We start from the raw sequence: 19,654 nt of genomic DNA, 5'->3' as shown, positions 1-19,654 counted from the left end.
ATGTCAAAATAATAATTGAAAAGGAACAGCTTTCACATGCATGCCAGAATTTAGGTAAAACATTTAAATATAGCAATTTCTCATTAAACAGACAGACTGATTAAGCTCCTAAAATTTCCACGCATATTATATTATATTATATTATATTATATTATATTATATTATATTATATTATATTATATTATATTATATTATATTATATTATTATACACCTCTTTCCCAATATTCACGGGGCCTTGAATAATTACAGTTACATTGTTTGACAGTTTGCCACTTTTATTTACACAGTTGTTGCTTATCTTGTTGTCAGTTGTCACGTTTAGTTATTTGTTGTCTTGTGATGTCGAGATGAGTTTGTTCGTCTGCTAAAAAGATTGCTTTGTTTGATAATTACTTTAGTCATGTTTTGTGTTTTATAAAGGTTTCAACATTCAAAATTTGTTATTAAGAGAGAGAGAGAAAAAAAAAAGCATTTTGCCCTAGATTTCTTACAGAGAATAGGAGATTAACATATTATTGAGTGATTAAAATAAAAATAACAAAAAGATTAAGCATAAAGACTGAGGTCAACCTAACATTTTTAGGTACAGAGAATACATTTACTTAAAATTATTAGTTAACCCTATAAGGCCTACTTTATCCTATTTGATAATTTCTAAAAACTCTAAATTATCAACATTTTGTCAAAACTTTGCTGAAACACGTTGTACACTATATACTACATGCTTTTTGTCATCTGATATACTTTTTAGCAAGTGAAAGGCCTTTTAGTATACAGTAATTTACAAAAAAATCTCGACAGGTCATGTTACATGTGGCTTTTAGATGTGAAATCTTCTGATCTTCATATAGTAAATGTAAGAATAACTTATATATTGTTAGTAATATTTCAAGATGAACATTAACTGGACTAAATTAACTTTGGTTTACTTCACACATACATCATTTTTAGAAAAATTGGGTTAAAATGTGAGTTACAAATATGATACATCAGGCTTGCGTTGTTGCCTCCTTATGATAAATTGCTTGTATTCCTCATTTCTAAGTAAATTTGGTTAAAATCATCTGCTATTTAAATAAATGTAAATGTACTAAGATGTAAATGTAAAAGTACAATGTGATACATTTATACGTTTTTAAAGTAAGTACATAATATTTATGTCATCTTGGATATCAATTGCTTGTTCTTTTGAGTGTGCTATATGTGTATAGATAATGCATGGAAAAAATTATAAATTCAACTTGCTGTCTCTATGAAAAGTTTCATATTGTGTAAATCAGATCTCATATTTTAATGCTAATGCAGATTCTTCAAGATATGTTGACCAGCCTGAAGCCTTTTACTCAAACAATCTCTTGTTCAGTGTATTTTCTTGCCGATAACAACCTATACATGTAGCAGACCTAGAGAGATTAAAAGTGGCAATATTATATTGGGAATAGCTTTTTCTCCTTCAAGCACAGCTTTGTTACATTGCTCAATTCAAATAATCCGCAATGACAGGTAGAAGATGAATTACCAGAAGTGGTTCTCCTCCTACTTACAGTGGTGTGTAACACTGACGTCCGGCTAATGAAAGTGCACCATCTCATCCCTCCTTCAATTCTCCACATTCTTCTTGATTGAATTTGAAAGAATTTTAATGAGCTTTTTGTTGGAAATAGTGCTTTTTTATTCGGGAGATTTCACTTTGTAGAATATTGGGGAAATGCCATGTCATAATATTCAAAGACGGGGTCCAAATATACCACCTGCTTTACTGAATCACTGCCATGGGATAGTTTCCAGAGATGCTGATGTGCGCACAGACTAAGGCAATTCTCTCTCTCGCAATCTTAATAATGTAAGTGGGAAAATCAGTTTGAAATTGCTTGTAAAAGGTAATTTCATAAAACGCTATTTCTTTTCATGATGACAGCTGCCCTTATTTAAAGTTTTCTCTTTTTAGGGCCACTTCCTTCTGTATGATATTCAAATAATCTTTTTAATACATATCTTAAAGGCAGAGATAAAAGCTTATGAAAAAAAAAAAAAATCCTTGAGGTTTCTTTTTTTTTTCCTGCAACAAAAAGCTGAGAAACAAAGCACAGAAAGTCAGTTTCAGTGCACATTCAGTGCTGTAGTGAAGACTGATGATGACTACGATCGTAATGAGCATTTCATATAGCACAGCAGAAGTCCCATAGAGTGCTTCCTAGAGAAACCTTTAAACTGCTCCCACACAAAGCCTCACCTGACAATCCAAGCTTATCGTGCTCAGCTGTGATGGGAAAGAGAATGACAGGGAGGATTTTCCGTCTTTCCTCTTTGTGGGGAACCTTTGAACTCCTGAAGGCTAGCTCATTACAGCTCCCAAAGAACTGTCCAGTTTAAAAAGTGGCTTATCATGGTGCCATTTGAAATTGAGATAGATTATCTAAATTCAAGTAAGCAGTCATTATCCCAGTTGTTGGTATAGCACATGCCAAATGCAATATTACTGTTTTTTACAGCAGCTGAGGGTGTAGTTTATGAAATTACCGAAAATTATATTCTGACATAAATCCAACAACAGCTTCAACCATACATTAATAATGTGTGTTTTTGTGACATAATTTTTGACATAATTCTATCACTTTTGCCCCTTATGAATTGCAAAACAGCAGATGGAATTAAGGGCGTTTTGCTGGAATGAATCAATCAAACATATGGGTCGGGAGGCCTCTGTCATTACTCCTGATTTAATGTGATAGATCCCCTTTCGGAAGGCCACCCCAGCTCCATCCATCACCTGTGCATGAGGTTACTCACTATTTCTCGGCTAACTGAGAGGACAGGCTCTTATAGAAGAGAGGCATGCAGTGATTGGAGGGTGTTTTGAGATGTATTGAGTTTGAGATTGTGCCAATGCCTTTTGTAGAGGCATGTGCCTATTTTAGCGAATTCATAATTGCATAACGCAGAGCTTAAAATAAGGACCGGGGGTTGAAAGAATTATAGAGGGAAAAGGCCTGAATACTTAATTGCCTGTAACTGCATGAATTAAATTTGTTATTTTTGTATGCATTGTGAGTTGCTGCTGGTGAGACAAAAAGAAAAAAAGAAAAAAGAGCATTAGTCTTGACCTTCGCTTAAGAAACAAAATAGTTTCTGTCGGGGCTAATTAAAAAGTATTTTAATTGCTTCATCAGCTACTTATCTTGCAATAAATGGCACAAATGCTTTTAGTATTTTACTCTAAGGAAGATCCATTGGTCTACTAGGCTGTGTTTATGTCAACTACCCAGTTCCAGTTTATTATCCCACATGTTATTTTTCAAACAATTAATTTCTAATTTAAAAGTTGACTCTGTGCTCTAATGTATGCCTTTACATTAAAGATACACAGAAAAAAAAAAAAAAGTTTTAAATTTGTAGTTAAAATTACTAAAAAATAAATGTATTTTAAAGTTTAGAATTAGACAGCCCTTTCCACTGGTAACTCATGAGTAGACTTTCCTCGTCAACATAGGCTATTTTATTTTATTTTTTTCTCATTCTCACTAATTTCTCATTCTCGCCCTCATTTCACTAAATCTGTCAATGTCTGACAATTATAGCTTTGTAGGACTATACATTATTTGGAGAAAAACAAAACAACAACTAATAAATAAATGAAAGAAAAAAATAAAAGAAAATGAAATGCAATTTTAAAAAAAACTGAACAGAAATAATATACTGATATTTAATATGAATATATTTTCTTTCTACTTTTATTGTGTTACTTTCAATAAAAGTGTGGTTATTTTTTATTTTTGTTTTTTAATTCAGTATCATTAAAATTATTGAGTTAAATTAAAAAGCCTTACAAAATTACTTTAAATTATATAATAAAACAATAAATAATTATTACAAAGCATTTTCTATATCGGTTTTAGGCCAAGTGCATCCAGAATTTTTTTTCGGCCTGGAATTTTTATTTCGGTGTACCCCCTGATAGAAGTGTAAACACACCCTAAAAATAGCACCTAAATTGTACATATAAGTAGGGAACTGGTCCAGTGACAGTTTTGTACCTTTTGTCTGAGAGTGCATTTAGACTTTCATATGTCAGCAGTTAATTTGTATCTGATTGACTCATATAAATATAATTCCTATAGATTAAGAAACATTTAATTTCTCATATGTATGATATATTGTCAACTATATGTCATGTGGTGCTGTGGAGGAAGCCTAGGAGGAGCAAAAATTGCAAAAATGCATGAGTCACCAAAGCCTGGAGCATTGTTTCTCTGTTTTACCCTTGAAGGATTTCAGGGCTTTGTGGTGGTATTTTTTTTTTTTTTTAATTTAGCTTTCTTTCTACTCCCCACTTTTATGAAAGGTATTGGTTGTCACCACAGGGCAGACTTCTATGAGTCTTTCTGTCAGGGCAGATTTCTGTCACGAAGTGTTTATTGAGCATAGCACCTGTCAGCTGCACATTCTGAGACGGCTCCCTATCCATGGTATTCATCCCCCAAATGAAACATACTCTGAGAACCTGAGGCTAGAGATGTAGCTTGGCAGGAGCATTGGTTGCCCCGCAGGCCTCCTTCTATCATGTCCAAAACAGTTGAGAAATGTTAATGAAAACAGATCATTAGGGACAGGCCTGTTTACTGTTTCTGTTTTTTCTCATGCAGGGAATTTGGCCGGTGGAAAGTGAATAACTTGGCTGTAGAGCGACGGGATTTCCTGAACTCCCCTTTGCCTCTCACCCCGGAAATTATAAGGAACATTCGACTCCTGGGACGAAGGCCCACTGCCCAGCTAATTACGGACAACCTGATCAAGAAATATGGGACCCATTTTCTACTGTCAGCTACACTAGGAGGTAGAAAAACATATTCCAGTGAAACATCCTCATGGTGGTTTGTGCAAAGGTCATAATACCTACTGTGTGTGAACTTGGAAACCAACTTGTGTTGTTCATGCAGTAGAAATACAGATAGATCTCGTGCATATTTACATCTCAATTTCCAATCTATCAAGCCAAGGAAAATCACTTAAGACATGCTTTGCCGCATAATGTATTACTTGTTCCACTGTGTGGTTGTAAGGGAGAGGCAGGTATAAACAGATGGCAACATGTCCAAAATGGGTTACTGTTCAGAAATCCACAAGCATTATTTCGCTCAGTTCTTAAAGTCGGAGCAGCCTGTGCTTGCAAGTTACTTCACATAATGCAAAAGTATTGGCTTTACACAACTGATGTGGCCTTCACCGCTTTGGAAAACAAGCAATATTGTATAAGGTTAGAGCATGAAAATGGAGATGCAAGTCTTGGCTTTGCAAAGACCTGCCTGAAATACAAACTGCCACATGCTTACAGAGCATTTACAGTATAAGCATAAACTGTAAAGTCACACTGATCTGCTTTACCTGATAAGGTTGGATATTGATACATATTTCCTGATTAAGTTCTGCTTTACAAGCTCTTGATTCGATTTCAGGTTATTTATAATAGTTATACTGTTGATTCTGCTAACATTATCTGCTAATGCTGTAAATTGTGAAGGTCAGGGTTTAGTTTAGTCTTTTTGAACTATTCATTAAAATTACCAGCTGATTAGAGTAATTTGTTTTGGGAATCAGACTACACTGGGTGATATGTTTGTATGTTTTTGCTTTACTGAGAGTAATTTGTTTGTTCAAATTTTGCATTACATTCGGTACAGACATTCAGTACAGCAAACTCACATTTCTATCACAGATAAAAAATAACATTACACAGCCACCAAAAATAGTCAGGGAACAAATATATATATCTTGGAATCCTAAGAATCAACATAATGAAATAATAAAAGATTGTTTAAATGATGATCATGGTTGATCAGAAAATCTGTATTTTTTACTGTAATAGTTATCAGTCAGCTTATATAAAACTGCTTGCATCAGAATCCTTAATACATTCTGCAGGTGCACAGAATACATCAATTCTTACTGTAAAAACATTTCTACATCAATAAGCAAGGTCTCTTCTGTTTCTGCTAGGAGAGGAGGCTCTGACTATATTTGTGGACAAGAGGAAGTTGAGTAAGAAAGCAGAGGCGAGCGACTACACCAGTAACAGCACGGCTGTGACTCTGGAGGCCCTGCACCAGCTGGCTGCCTCCTATTTCATAGACAGGGAGAGTACTCTACGAAAGCTACATCACATTCAAATTGCTTCCACTGCCATCAAGGTATGTCATTAGTCAAGTCAGAGACCACAGCTTCCTCCTTTCAACTCCTCAAGAATAATCATGTGCAGTATAACAAAGTGATTATTTTTTTTTTTTTTTCACTATCTGTTGCCATGATCCTGCAATGAAAAGTGCCATATGCTGTGAGTGGGTATCTAGAGATATACATTCACCGATACATATGAAATATCCATTCACAGATACATATGCTCTGGTTGTACATGTTGTTCAGGAATGAGATTTATGAATGGCCTGTTATGCTGAGTAATTAAAAAATGGGGTTGTTTATATATATTTATATATATATATATATATATATATATATATATATATATAAACTTAATTTTGGGGAAGTATCAAAAATCAAACAGCAACAAAAACATGGTGTATCTCCACAATCTTGCTGTTTTGCATCTTGACAGCCTAATGTATGGTGGCCGAGAGAGCTCAACACACTGCAAATGAAACAAAATACATGCAAATATAAAAAACACCAGCAAATGAAGAAAACGTCAGACAAAAAACACACTCGCCACAAATACTCACAATGTGATGAAAAACAGAAATGCACTGCAAATATGCACAATGCGACCAAATACAGAAATGCACTGCAAATACTCATGACACAACCAACCATAGTTTTACTATTAAAAAATTGTATGGGTCAAAATTATCCATTTTTCTTTTATGCCAAAAACCATTAGGATATTAAGTAAAGATCATGTTCCATTAAGATATTTTTTTAAATTTCCTACTGTAAATATATTAAAACTTATTTTTTTTTTATTAGTAATATGCATTGCTAAGAGCTTCATTTGGACAACTTTAAAGGCGATTTTCTCAATATTTAGATTATTTTTTTTTTTTTTGCACCCTCAGATTCCAGGTTTTCAAATAGTTGTATCTCGTCCAAATATTGTCCTATCCTAACAAACCATACATCAATGGAAAGCTTATTTATTTAACTTTCAGATCATGTATAAATCACAATTTTGAAAAAATTGACCATTATGACTGGTTTTGTGGTCCAGGGTCACATATACGTTTAATTTAATACCTAGCCAAATTACATTATTAATGCATTGTCCAAATAGTCATATTGCCCTTTTTCCACTAAAACTAATTTTAATAGCCAAAACGCTTTGTGCTTCATATTTGTCACAATTAGGGATTCAGTCAATGCACTATTTGAAGTAGCTGTTACACTTTTGCTGAAAGCCATTAAAATTGGTCACACAAAGCTGTAGAAATCCCCCAAACAGACATTTACTCTGTCACAGCAGCACACAGTTTGACATATATTCCAGTCCACACTTTGATGATCCCTCCCCATCCCATTATATACAACAGTGCTTTCCCTCGGCACACAACTTCTGCAGTGCTTAGATGGTTTTATTACAGTTGGGAGGGCAGACCTCAGGTGTCAAGGCTGTGTTTGTCTATTGCTGGTGAGAAAAGCAAAAGCGCCTGTGAGTGACGGAAACAGCCTGCCAGGCAGGACAGTGCAGCTCCAACAGCGCAAGAGAATGAATCGCAGAAGCAGCAGGGGCCTCTGACACACGCATCATTTCCACAGGCCGCTGACCCATGTCTACATTTCACGGGACAGGCTGAGGCAAACGTTCCTCCATATGAATTCCAGATTAAAAAAGAGCTGGAGTACAGAATGAGGTTTCTAGCTCCCCCCACTGGGCACCATGGAGGGGAAATTTAGCTATTTCCTTTCATAGGAAAAGCCTAATAGTGTGTTGGTGTGCTGGGACTGTGAGAGGAAAACACTGGAGCGAAGCTCTTTATAAAGTCGGGCTTCATCCCTCCTTTGTGGTTCTGCTCAGGTTGTTTGTCTAATGCGTGAAAACCCAAGCAATTCTGCAATCGGTGGGGATCATTTTACTCATGATTTGACAATTTCTTCATACCTGATCAGCTCTAAGCTAGGCCAGAATTGAATTTACAGCCACAATACCTTTGGAAACACACACCGCGTCAAAATTGTAACCACAGGGAGACAACGCCAACTCTTTTGCAGAGAACTGACTGTTGTGTTCTGTTATAAGTGACATTTTTCAGGCAAAACCCTCCATGCTAGTCTCAGCTGACATGCCTTATTCTGTCCTGTTCTTTGAGACCCCCGCATCACTATTTTGATACATTTTTCTGGTCTGCTTTTGTTTGTTTGAACACAGCATATTGGTCATTCGGTTATGTGATCTCTTCCTGACTTAGTGAGCTGTACATAACCAAAGTAAACTGCACTGAGGACCAAAATTTTGCTGCAGGCCAAAACTCTGGCTGTGCGAGACCATCCATGAAAAATCTGGATGTGTAGACTTGTCTAATGGTTCTTTCAAAAAGAAATGCTGAAGCTGAGGTATTTGTCCAGCTGTGAAATTGGAGAAAACCTTCCAAATTCCATGGCTAATATCTCCTGACAGAATATTGTTTTCAGGCTATAATTGAGATATTTGACTGATCCATAAAAGCTGCTCACTATGCAGAGTGAGAATCAACAGCAGACTGTTGATGTTTCCCATTAAGCCCGAACATCAGAGGATCACACAAGTCCAGGTGGCCTATAATTTGCAATTACAAGGTATTTTGTGACATGCAAAGTATTTGCTTTGAATAACAGCTGTTGTCTGTAAAGGAAATCTAATATCATGCTCCACTTTTTCATCAGTCAGTAGCCATTTACCATATGGCACATCATATGGTGTATTAAATAATAAAGCATATAAATGTATCATCTGATTGCATCAGGTATGGTCGTTATAAAAAAAAAAAATCAATTGCTGCTGAGCTAAGCTTAGTGTTTTACTGCAGTTCAAGCTTTTGCTCAAGCCAGGGATTCAGGCCATATGTTCTGTGGTAACTAGGGATGGGTCAGGATGGAAAACTAATTGTCTATACATTTATTTCCACACACTTGCTTGCTTGTTTGCTTATTTATTTATTTATTTGCTTGCTTAAAATTGCATCGTGAGAAAGAAAAAAAAACACTATCGTTCAAAACGTCTGGGTTGGTAAAATTATTATGCTTACCAAGGTTACATTTATTTGATCCAAAAATACAATTAAAAACAGTAACACTGTAAAACATTTGTACAATTTTAAATAGCTGCTTTCTAGTTTAGTATATTTTAAAATGCTATTTATTCCTTTTTCAGCAGCTTTTACTCCAGTCTTTAGTATCACATGATCATTTGGAAATTATTCTAATATACAGATCTGGTGCTAAAGAAACATTTCTTATTATTATCACAATTGAACAGCTGCGCTATACAGTATAATATTTTTGTGGAAAACGTGATACATTTTCGTTCGGGATTCTTTGATGAATAGAAAGCTCTAAAAAACAGCATTTATTTCAAATAAAACTGACTGATTTAATGTGTCCCTGCTGAATAAAAGGATTTTATACAGGATAACAACAACAAAACAAGAAAAAACATTTTAAACTTAGTGTATATTTGTAGAAATAGCAAAATGTTAACTGCAAAATTTAAGGTCAAGACTAAAAAGAAAAAGAAAAAGAAAAAGAAAAAGAGAAACGCAAACACCCATATAGTGCAAATCTTCATGTTGCAGTGTTCCCTGTTACCAATGCTGGACTCTTCAGTGGGTTTGTGATGGAGTGGCAGAAGACAACCTTGTCTTACCTTATCTAACTGTCAGCCTGGAAAAGATATTGTCTGACAGGATGAATCGAAAGAGATCACTGAATTGATGAAGGTTCACTGGCACCATAAGAGAGAAAAGTGTGAATCAATTATGCGTGCTTCTCCGTGTCATGAGGCGAGAAGGGTGACTAGACAAAAGTGAAGGAAAAAATCAAGTGTGATCTCTGATTGCAAATGCGGATAATAGTGTGGCTAGCTTGCAGTAAAGGTCAATTGAGATGCCTGAATCAATATGGCTACACAGAGTCTGACCATCATTAAGTACTCTCTGCTAAGGTTAGACAACATTCTACATTGTAGAGAGAAATGGACTTCTGTTTTCTTTGTGGGTGTGAAAGAATACGGAAGCTAATCAATTAAATACATTTCATAATGGAGCAGAAGAAAAAAAAAAAAAAACATTGTTCAACAGCCTGCTCGGCTCTTTCAATAAGATGAGAAGAACAGTAAATGATTATCTGTGAAAGGACCTCCACCGCATGCACATTAGCACCATGTCTGGGACAAGTGACTCACACCAAGCACAGGAAGTTCTTATAACGCATCTGTTCACAGCCAGGCTGCTTATTATCCCTTTTAACAAGGAAAACATGGGAAAAGAGTTTGTTACACGCTGTTTTCCATGTAAAATACTATGGTACAGTAACCGTATGGTGAAACTAATAATTTTGTCGTCTGAATTTTGTTTCCCAGGTAACTGAAACAAGGACTGGCCCTCTCGGCTGCAGTAACTATGACAACCTTGATTCGGTCAGTTCTGTGCTGGTTCAGAGTCCCGAGAACAAAGTCCATTTGCAAGGTATAAAATGTTGTTTAAATCTAGTATGTAAATTTTTAACACTGTGATGTAGGGCTGTGCGATATGGGGAAAATATCTAATTGCGATTTTTTTGACAGATATTGCGATTTGATTTGCGATTTTAAATTTGCAAAGTCAAGCTTCAGCTCAATATTGTTAATAATGTGCAGCTCAGTATGAGTATTATTACCCTGCTGAAAAAAAAAAAAAAAAAAAAAAAAAAAACACGGAACCATTACAAAATTCCTTTTTGTTTTTGGCATTATTCCAATAGGAATTACTGTTGTTCTATTGGTTACCATCTGCCAGATTACATCCCACCAATAGAATCCATCAAATAGACACCATTATAGTTTACATTAAAACCAATACAATTCCCATCATTACCCTGAAATCCATAAAATTTTCAATTTCGTTTTGGGAGGGGTTTAGGAGCGCTATTCTGAAATGGGAATAGCAAACATGCATTATAAACTTAATAAAATTAATCTGTTGGGGAGATAAAATGTGTAAAATAACGTTCATGTACTAACAAACCATCTAAGAATGTATCTTTTATTCTCCACTAACGTTACTGAAAACAGAACTGATAAGGGAGCTCTTGATATGCATTGTGACGCAGCTCTTGCAAATTACCTTTTTTTTTTGTCGTTGTCTGTCGTTTCGAAGCTTAAGTTACATAACGTTTTTCTTTAGTTTTAATTTGCCTAACTATTGATCTTACCCTGTAGATGCCATAATCCCACTCTGTCTCTCTCCCACTCTCTGTTTGTTTGTTTGTTTGTTTTTTTAATGGTGGGCGTTTACGCAGTTGGCTAGAGCAGAGCTGATTGGGTAGAACGGCGGTGCACTCACTCTGTTGGTTAGTAAGACTGCCACTCAAGACTGGCAGTCATGCATATGCTCTGGAACATCTCAGGCTTTTGCGATTAGCAAATCGCAAGGTCTCAAATCGCAATTTCGATTCGATTTCGGTTAATCACACAGCCATACACTGTAAAAAATTACTGTGATTTTAACGGTAAAAAAACTGTGAAAATGCTACAGTACAAGCCTGTTAAATGGTTAACGGTAATTTCCTGTAAAATTTACAGGGAAAAAACGTAAACTGACGTTCCCAGAATTCTCTGCGTTGCATTTCAAATATTGTTTGAATTTGATGTTTTTTTCTTTGAAATAACTCTTTCTTCTTATTTTTTTTCTTATCTGTTATGTTTATTAGGGTTGTATGTTACTTATAATGTTGTTAAATTAATGTTTATTGCATATTTCAGTTTAATGAGTCTCACCATAATGGTGTTTAGTGCTTGTGTGAATGGCTCTGTGCACCTATGTATATTATTATTTAAAAACTGCTTTGGTTCATCACGTTACGTCCTCATCGCCATCTGCTTTTGGTGATTATCAGTGTATTACAAATGTGCAAAACAGATTTCAGTGCTTCAATAGGTTGGTATATTAACATTATATCAGTTAATGGAATTACGGTATTTAACTGTAAATTTAAAGTAATATATTTTTTTTTTTTTACGGTAGAATTCCGGCAACCACAGCTGCCGTTTTTTTACCGTAAATTTTACAGATTTTTTTTTTTTTTTTTTTTTTTTTTTTTTACAGTGTGTGATGGCCATTTTTTATTCAATTTTTATGTGAAACACAAAAGGCTCTTTTCCAAAAGCAAAGAGCTCTGGTCGAAGGAGCATTTTAAGGCATTGTAGTCACGTTCTTGAGATGATGGCTGTTCCAAGAGGTTGGCAGCTTAATAATGTGGCTTCAGTAGATGGCTTGTGTGAAAGGCAATATCAGAAATAAACTCAGTGATAACTTTAAATCTAAGATGGCAGATGATTTAAGTGAAATGCAGATTATAAAATTATGAATTCAATACTGAAATGTAAGATTTGGGTCGGTATGTTTATAAATGTTTTTAAATAGTTTCTTGTGCTCAGCAAGGCATCATTTATTTGATTAAAAATACATTAAAAACAGTGATATTGTAAAATATTATTTAATAACTGTTTTTTAGTTTAATATGTTTAAATATACAGTATAATTGACTCCTTTGATGGCAAAGCTAACTTTTCAGCAGCCATTACTACAGTCTTCAGTGTCACATGATGCTTCAGAAATCATTCTAATATACAGATATGGTGCTAAAGAAACATTTGTTATGATCCTCAATATTGAAAACAATTGTACTGCTTAATATTTTTGTAGAAACCATGCTACTTGATTATTAATATATAGTCTAAAATAAAAATTCAGTTAGGAAATGCAGTAAAATGGCTTCAGCTTTTTATGTTTGAAGTTAAACTGATTTAATATCAGTTTGCACATTCCTTTGTCTTTGCATTTCTAAGCATAGTTGAGTCAAATCTATCAGAGGATAAATCATTAAGTTTGATCATAACTCTGTTTTGATTATTGTGTACAGTATGTATACTCAGTAGGTTTTGGAGTCAAAACTCGCTGTAACGGCAAAAGCACTTGTTAAGTAGTTTTAGCATGTGCTTCATTGTTATTTGTTGAACAGAAAATATGATAACTGCAGACAACGCATGTCACATATGTGTGCACTTTTTTACCACATGACATTTTATTCAGGTAACCCAGTATTCTTATAGCAATCTTTCTTTTCTCTGTAACTAGGCTTGCAGGTCATTTTGCCAGATTATCTCAGAGACACTTTCGTCCAAGCAGCTCTTAGTTACATTGCCTGCAATGGAGAGGGAACTTTTGTCTGTCGAGACAATGACTGCTGGTGCAAATGTGACCCTAAGTTCCCAGAATGCAACTGCCCCTACATGGATATTCAGGCCATGGAGGAAAGCCTTTTGCGAATCTCTGAATCATGGGCTCTTACCTACAAAGAGTTTGAAGATTCAGGTAGGAGACTGAATTCAATCATGTTTCCAATCATGTAAAAACACTTTTACTTTTTATTATTCATGTACCCTTATAAGGAAACATCTCAATCACCATTAATTTATAGCCTATTTTGGAATATTGTTGTATAATTATTATTAGTTATTATAGTAGTTTAGAAAGTTATGTAGTTTTGTATTTAATACTGTTCATTCATTGCTGAAGATGGGCAAACTTAAATAATTAAACTCTAAAACTTAAATCAACTAACAAAACAACAAAAAACACAAAACCAACTTACTAACCAACAATACAATATTACAAGATATCATGCTACTAAAACAAAAAAACAAATCTTTTATTTTTTCCGGACTAGTGGCAAGAAAACATCCAAAATACACATTTAAGTGCTTATTTTATTAAATCTTATCTATTTGCAACTGCAGATTTGATTTACAGTACATATCTTTTAAGGCCATTTTCTCAAAATTATTATTATTATTATTATTATTATTATTATTATTATTATTTTTATTAATTAATTTATTTTTCACTGAGCCAGAAACCTCCGCTTCAGTACTTACACCCAGCTTTAATTAAACTTTAGTTTAACTCCTATTTATATTTCAATAGTTTTTACAGAAGGATTGTTCATATATCTTCATTCACATTATTTATAAAATATTTTATTCCTATAAATACGGTTGTTGTCAGTATTTTCAGATTCATGTAGTGATAAAAAATTATTTCCAAAATCCCCTCTGTAAGAACCTTTAACTTTAACATGTCAACAAAAATTAAACAAGAATTTTGAACCTGGTTTTATCAGATTTTTCAAATTTCTGTTGTAGAAATCGATGCAAATTAGTCCATATTTAATAAGATATTCCATGATTTGCATATTTAAATGTAACATTTCTGAAAACGTGTACTGTGATTAATCAACTTGGGAATTATGACAATAACTATTAGTTCATATTTTTAGTCTGTTGACCTGTGGTGTCTTGTCTAATATACTTTTGTCTAATGTACTTTGTCAATGTACTGGTCAATCGTCGGAATAAATATGAACACCTTTCAGTGAATCATGGCATTCCCCAAACAATGTCCTTCAGAGACAAAAAAAAAAAAAAAAGATCCTGCTCAACATATTGCCTTACAGTATGTTGAGCAGAATTAATCACCCATAAAATGCTTTACTGCCCATCCAGCATATTTCATCAAGCATATGAATGAGAGCACTTAGCTTAATGTTTAGGTACTGTATTACTGCCTGTCGAGGTCACCCACAGTTACCATTAAAGCATGGATTTATTTATTTTTCTTCCACAGTCATCCTTTTCCCCCCTTCCCAAAATATCCCAGAGTTCAATTACTTTCAAAGTTTATGTTATTAGAGCTATCAGGAAGTGTCAGATATACATACTCTCTCGGGTATCATCCAGCTTCTGTTAGGAGCATCAAAGGCATTCAGTGCTCTGTCCCATCAGCTAAAATGAAGTGCTCTGTAGGAACTGCTTGAGAGAAAAAAAAAAAAGTCTCTTGAGTGAAATGATTCCTTCTTATTGTCAAGGAGAGTGAAGTATAAAGGCAGTGCATTCAGGCATTTACCCACTGTTCAGTCAGGTTTACATGACAACACTCCTATATCTGAGAGAACGTATTCTTTCTTCTACAGATGAGTTCAAAACATTTCTGATGAGGCTGCCACAGAATTTCTTCCTCAACTCCTCAATGATCCAACATTTGTGGTCGCTGGATGGTGTATTTCAGCGACGCTATGAGCAGCTGGAAAGCAGCATGAAAAGTCTCTTCAAGCGAGCTCAGCGAGTGGTTTACAAGCTCTTCAGCCTCAGCAAGAGGTGCCAAAAGCAGCCCCACATCAACTTACCGCGTGAAAGGTGAGCACAACAGACTCATTATCTCCTCATTGTTGTGTTGATAAATACACTGATACTTAATTCTGAAATGGAATAATGCCCCCAATTACTGTATCCAGAGAGGAAACTCTTCATATAGTGTTTATCATCATTATTGCTTGTGTTCATGAGTGGCCCGCATTTCAGACTCCATGGGCTGCCAAGAGGAGTGTTTGTCAGCTTGCTTCAGAGTGAAAGGGAGCACTAGTGTTCTTGTCTCCAGGGAGACAACTTTGTGTTTACCCACAATCAATAAGACTAAAGTTGGTATAGTGGTTCTCAACTGGTTTTGCTTCAGGCCCTAGATTTTACATTGGCTACCAAGCACCAACAAAGTTTATTGTACAAAAGTAAATAAAAACTCCCTTAAAATGAAACATTTTAAAACAACATGTGAGTGAACTTTCATCTGTATCATATTTTGTTTTACAATGGATATTTTTATTTTCCTTGCAGAAGTTTGAGGGCAACCTATCTATGTCTTCATCCCTCTAATTTGCCTTATTTACAGCATTTGCTATCAACAGCAACAGATAAAGGATTTTTTTTCCTCTTCCTTTTAGTTGGTAAACCAAATTATTGTATTATCCTATATAAACAATTATATGATTAAAATAAAATAAAATGTTTATTAATTCAGTGAAAAAAAATCACAGATCACACAAAAAAATGCATATATAAATGATAAATGTGCGATTTATACATTGAATATCCCAATTAATGTAAAATCAACTATAAATGAGGTATAAATAAATGTTTTTAGAGTAAATGTGAGCACATAATGCACAGGAAATGGGAAAAAAATGGATGCTGCATTAAATTGCATTAATTATATGTTTAACATGTCACAGTCTATATTAATCAGAGAAATCAGCATATTATTTTTCACAGCCCTAATTATTTTTCACAACCCACCAGATGACAACCAGCGGTTTTATTGATTTATTATTATTATTATTCAAGTTCATACTTTTAAAGGTGCTGTATGTAAGTTTTTGACTCTACTAAAGCATAAGAATACCATATTATGTTTGCAGATATTTAAAAAACAAAACAAAAAAAAAAAAAAACATGCTAAGTTAACATACTTGTTTATCTGAAAAACATTGCTACAATCAGATATTTTTCTTTGAAAATGTGCGTTCTGGACCAGAATGTCTATCGTTGTTTTGGTTTGTGAAACCCCGCAAACTGGCAGTTTACCCAATTGTATTTTGGCACCCCGGGTTGCCAGTTGGGGGAAAAAAACAGTGTATTTCATTTTATTCATTGTCATGTGCGCTCGTTCTTGTTGGTGTCGTCAATCTGGCAACCTGCGTGTACGTCAAGTCTGAAGAGGAGGGGCCAGGTGAAAAAAAAACCCCTCTCCAATATTTTTAATTTGGACTGCAATACCTAGTTCAACCACTCGGTGTCAATCCTACATACAACACCTTTAAATCTCTTTTGGTATCGGAACATTTATCAGTTTGCTAAAATAAAACATGAAGCAATTGCTGTTAGAGAAAGATGCTAAGAGGCAGTTTTCACACATTTTAAACATTTATAGAAAGGAACAATATATGCCTGTACTTTTTTGTACTTTTTAGTTGACTCTTTGTGCAACAGAATTATATGTTTGTGCTAGTTTTAATCTTGCCATCTGTCGCTGTACCGACTTTAGATACATGCCAATTTAATCTCAGCAGTCATTGTTTAGGCAGTCTAACTGATATTAATATTTATCTTATCTTTTCTACAATATAGGCCACAGTCGTACTGGCTGAATTACTTCCAGTCTTTATTATACTGCTCAGAGAACAACCAGCTAGGATCCTTCTCAGAAGAGCTGCATACCTGCATTTGTGCATATGACCATAGTTACTGCCAGGTACCCACACCATGCTTTGTGGGTGATGGTGCAGCCTGTGTGGCTTGTGCCAGCGACAACCACACTCGCTGCGGAAGTTGCAACGTCGGCTTCATGTTAAGTCAAGGGACCTGTCGACCAATGGTGGCAGATTCCAACGAGAACTACCTGGGCTTTGAGACTGATCTTCAAGATCTGGAGCTACGCTACCTCCTACAGAGAGCCGATCGACGCTTAGAGGTCCATGCTATCTTCATCAGCAATGACATGCGTTTGAATAGCTGGTTTGATCCTTCATGGAGGAAGAGGATGCTGCTTACGCTAAAGAGTAACAAATATAAATCCAACCTGGTCCATATGCTCTTAGGCGTCTCCCTTCAAATTTGCCTTACTAAAAACAGCACTCTGGAACCTGCACTCACGCTCTTCATCAATCCCTTCGGAGGGAGCCACTCAGAAAGCTGGTTAATTCCTGTGAACGAGAACAATTTCCCAGACTGGAAGTCTGCTAAGCTGGACCTTCCATTAGAATGCTTTAACTGGACCTTGACTTTGGGCAACAAGTGGAAGACCTTCTTTGAGACCATCCACATTTACCTGAGGAGCCGCATCAAAACTCCAGGCACCGGGGCCAATGACAGTGTTTACCTGGAGCCATTGGAAATGGCTGACCCTACTAGAAATCTGGGTTATATGAAGATTAACAGCATTCAAGTGTTCGGTTACAGTATGCATTTCGACCCGGAAGCAATCCGGGACTTGATCCTGCAGCTGGACTATCCGTACACGCAGGGCTCGCAGGACTCAGCCTTGCTCCAGCTGCTGGAGATCCGAGACCGGGTCAACCGACTCTCTCCACCAGGCCAGCAACCTCTGGACCTGTTCTCCTGCTTATTACGGCACCGTCTCAAACTGACAGCTAATGAGGTAGTGCGCATTCACGCCTCGCTCCAGTCCTTTAATGCCCGTCTCCCCAATTCTCTGGATTATGAGACCACTAAACTCTGTAGCTAACGGCTAAAGCATCATAGCAGACAGCAATAGAACAACTGTAAAAATGCAGAATAGACTGTTAAAGTCAAAGCTGCAATGACTTTCAGTGATAGAGAAACTTTTGGACACTGGTGACAGTTTTGTTGTGACTTTGCTTTCACTAGTAGATCATCTTGCTCAAAAACAGACTTATTTTTATTGTATAGTGCACTGAGTTTAAAGAAGAGATTTAAAAAATATATGGAGTGTTTGTAATTTTTATGTTTTTTTTTTTTTTTTTTTTTTTTTGCTTTTTTGCTTTTGCTTTTGCTTCAGTGACAGTGTGCTTTCCTCGGAAAGAATAAAGTGATGTCAGTCAATTTTGTAGATAAGTTGTTATTAAACATCATGGTTGTAAATGGAGTAATGGTTGCATTATTTATCAGCATTTTTTTTTCTTTTTTTATTGCTACAGTATGTGACAGTTTAGTTTACTGGAAAATGAAACACATTTTATATTTGCAACTGAGTGAACTTAATGAGGAATTAAATACATTGAACATGATATATGATTTTGACAAACAATGATGAACAACATTTATTGACAATTGTATTGTATGCTTGTTAGGTTAATGTTTATTTGTTTTTATTTACATTTCATTGGAAGAGTTTTTTTTTTTTTTGTACATTATCAAGTCTTGTACATTATCAGTACATTGGAGTATTACGATTTACTCATACTTCTATGCTGATATTACTTACATGTGTCCACTGTATTAATGTCCATTCTGAACCCCACTGGCACAGTTACTCTAGGCTTTTAAGCCATTTTTTATCAAAAAGTTGAACAAAAGACATGGTATACCATTTAATGTACTCCAGCCCCTTTCATGAGGTGCATATCAATAAATTAGAATGTCGTGGAAAAGTTCATTTATTTCAGTAATTTAACTCAAATGAATAAATTCAATGCACACAGACTGAAGTAGTTTAAGTCTTTGGTTCTTTTAATTGTGATGATTTTGGCTCACATTTAACAAAAATCCACCAATTCACTATCTCAACAAATCAGATACTTCATAAGACCAATAAAAAGAAAAACATTTTTAGTGAATTGTTGGCCTTCTGGAAAGTATGTTCATTTTCTGTACATGTACTCAATACTTGGTAGGGGCTACTTTTGCTTTAATTACTGCCTCAATTCGGCGTGGCATGGAGGTGATCAGTTTGTGGCACTGCTGAGGTGGTATGGAAGCCCAGGTTTCTTTAACAGTGGCCTTCAGCTCATCTGCATTTTTTGGTCTCTTGTTTCTCATTTTCCTCTTGACAATACCCCATAGATTCTCTATGGGCTTGGTGAATTTGCTGGCCAGTCAAGCACACC

At 35.3% G+C, this 19,654-nt stretch overlaps 1 protein-coding gene across 2 annotated transcripts in view; it reads left to right on the top strand.

Moving 5' to 3' along the window:
• LOC109080987 (BMP/retinoic acid-inducible neural-specific protein 3-like) overlaps positions 1 to 19,247 on the top strand; it is a 30,503-nt gene extending 11,256 nt beyond the window's left edge. For both annotated transcript variants that reach the window (XM_042758470.1, XM_042758469.1), the window contains 6 exons: positions 4,645 to 4,835; positions 5,996 to 6,186; positions 10,560 to 10,665; positions 13,315 to 13,551; positions 15,209 to 15,431; positions 17,196 to 19,247. In XM_042758470.1, coding sequence (XP_042614404.1) covers positions 4,645 to 4,835; positions 5,996 to 6,186; positions 10,560 to 10,665; positions 13,315 to 13,551; positions 15,209 to 15,431; positions 17,196 to 18,312 — 2,065 coding nt within the window. In that variant the 3' untranslated portion in view covers positions 18,313 to 19,247. The remainder of the gene's footprint in view (positions 1 to 4,644; positions 4,836 to 5,995; positions 6,187 to 10,559; positions 10,666 to 13,314; positions 13,552 to 15,208; positions 15,432 to 17,195) is intronic.
• The last annotated feature ends 407 nt before the right edge of the window (positions 19,248 to 19,654 follow it).

This window comes from Cyprinus carpio, chromosome A6 (assembly GCF_018340385.1).
Source record: "Cyprinus carpio isolate SPL01 chromosome A6, ASM1834038v1, whole genome shotgun sequence".
NCBI classification, from domain to species: Eukaryota; Metazoa; Chordata; class Actinopteri; order Cypriniformes; family Cyprinidae; genus Cyprinus; species Cyprinus carpio.
Note: the sequence above shows the minus strand (reverse complement) of the source record. Positions and strands in the feature narration are given on the sequence as shown.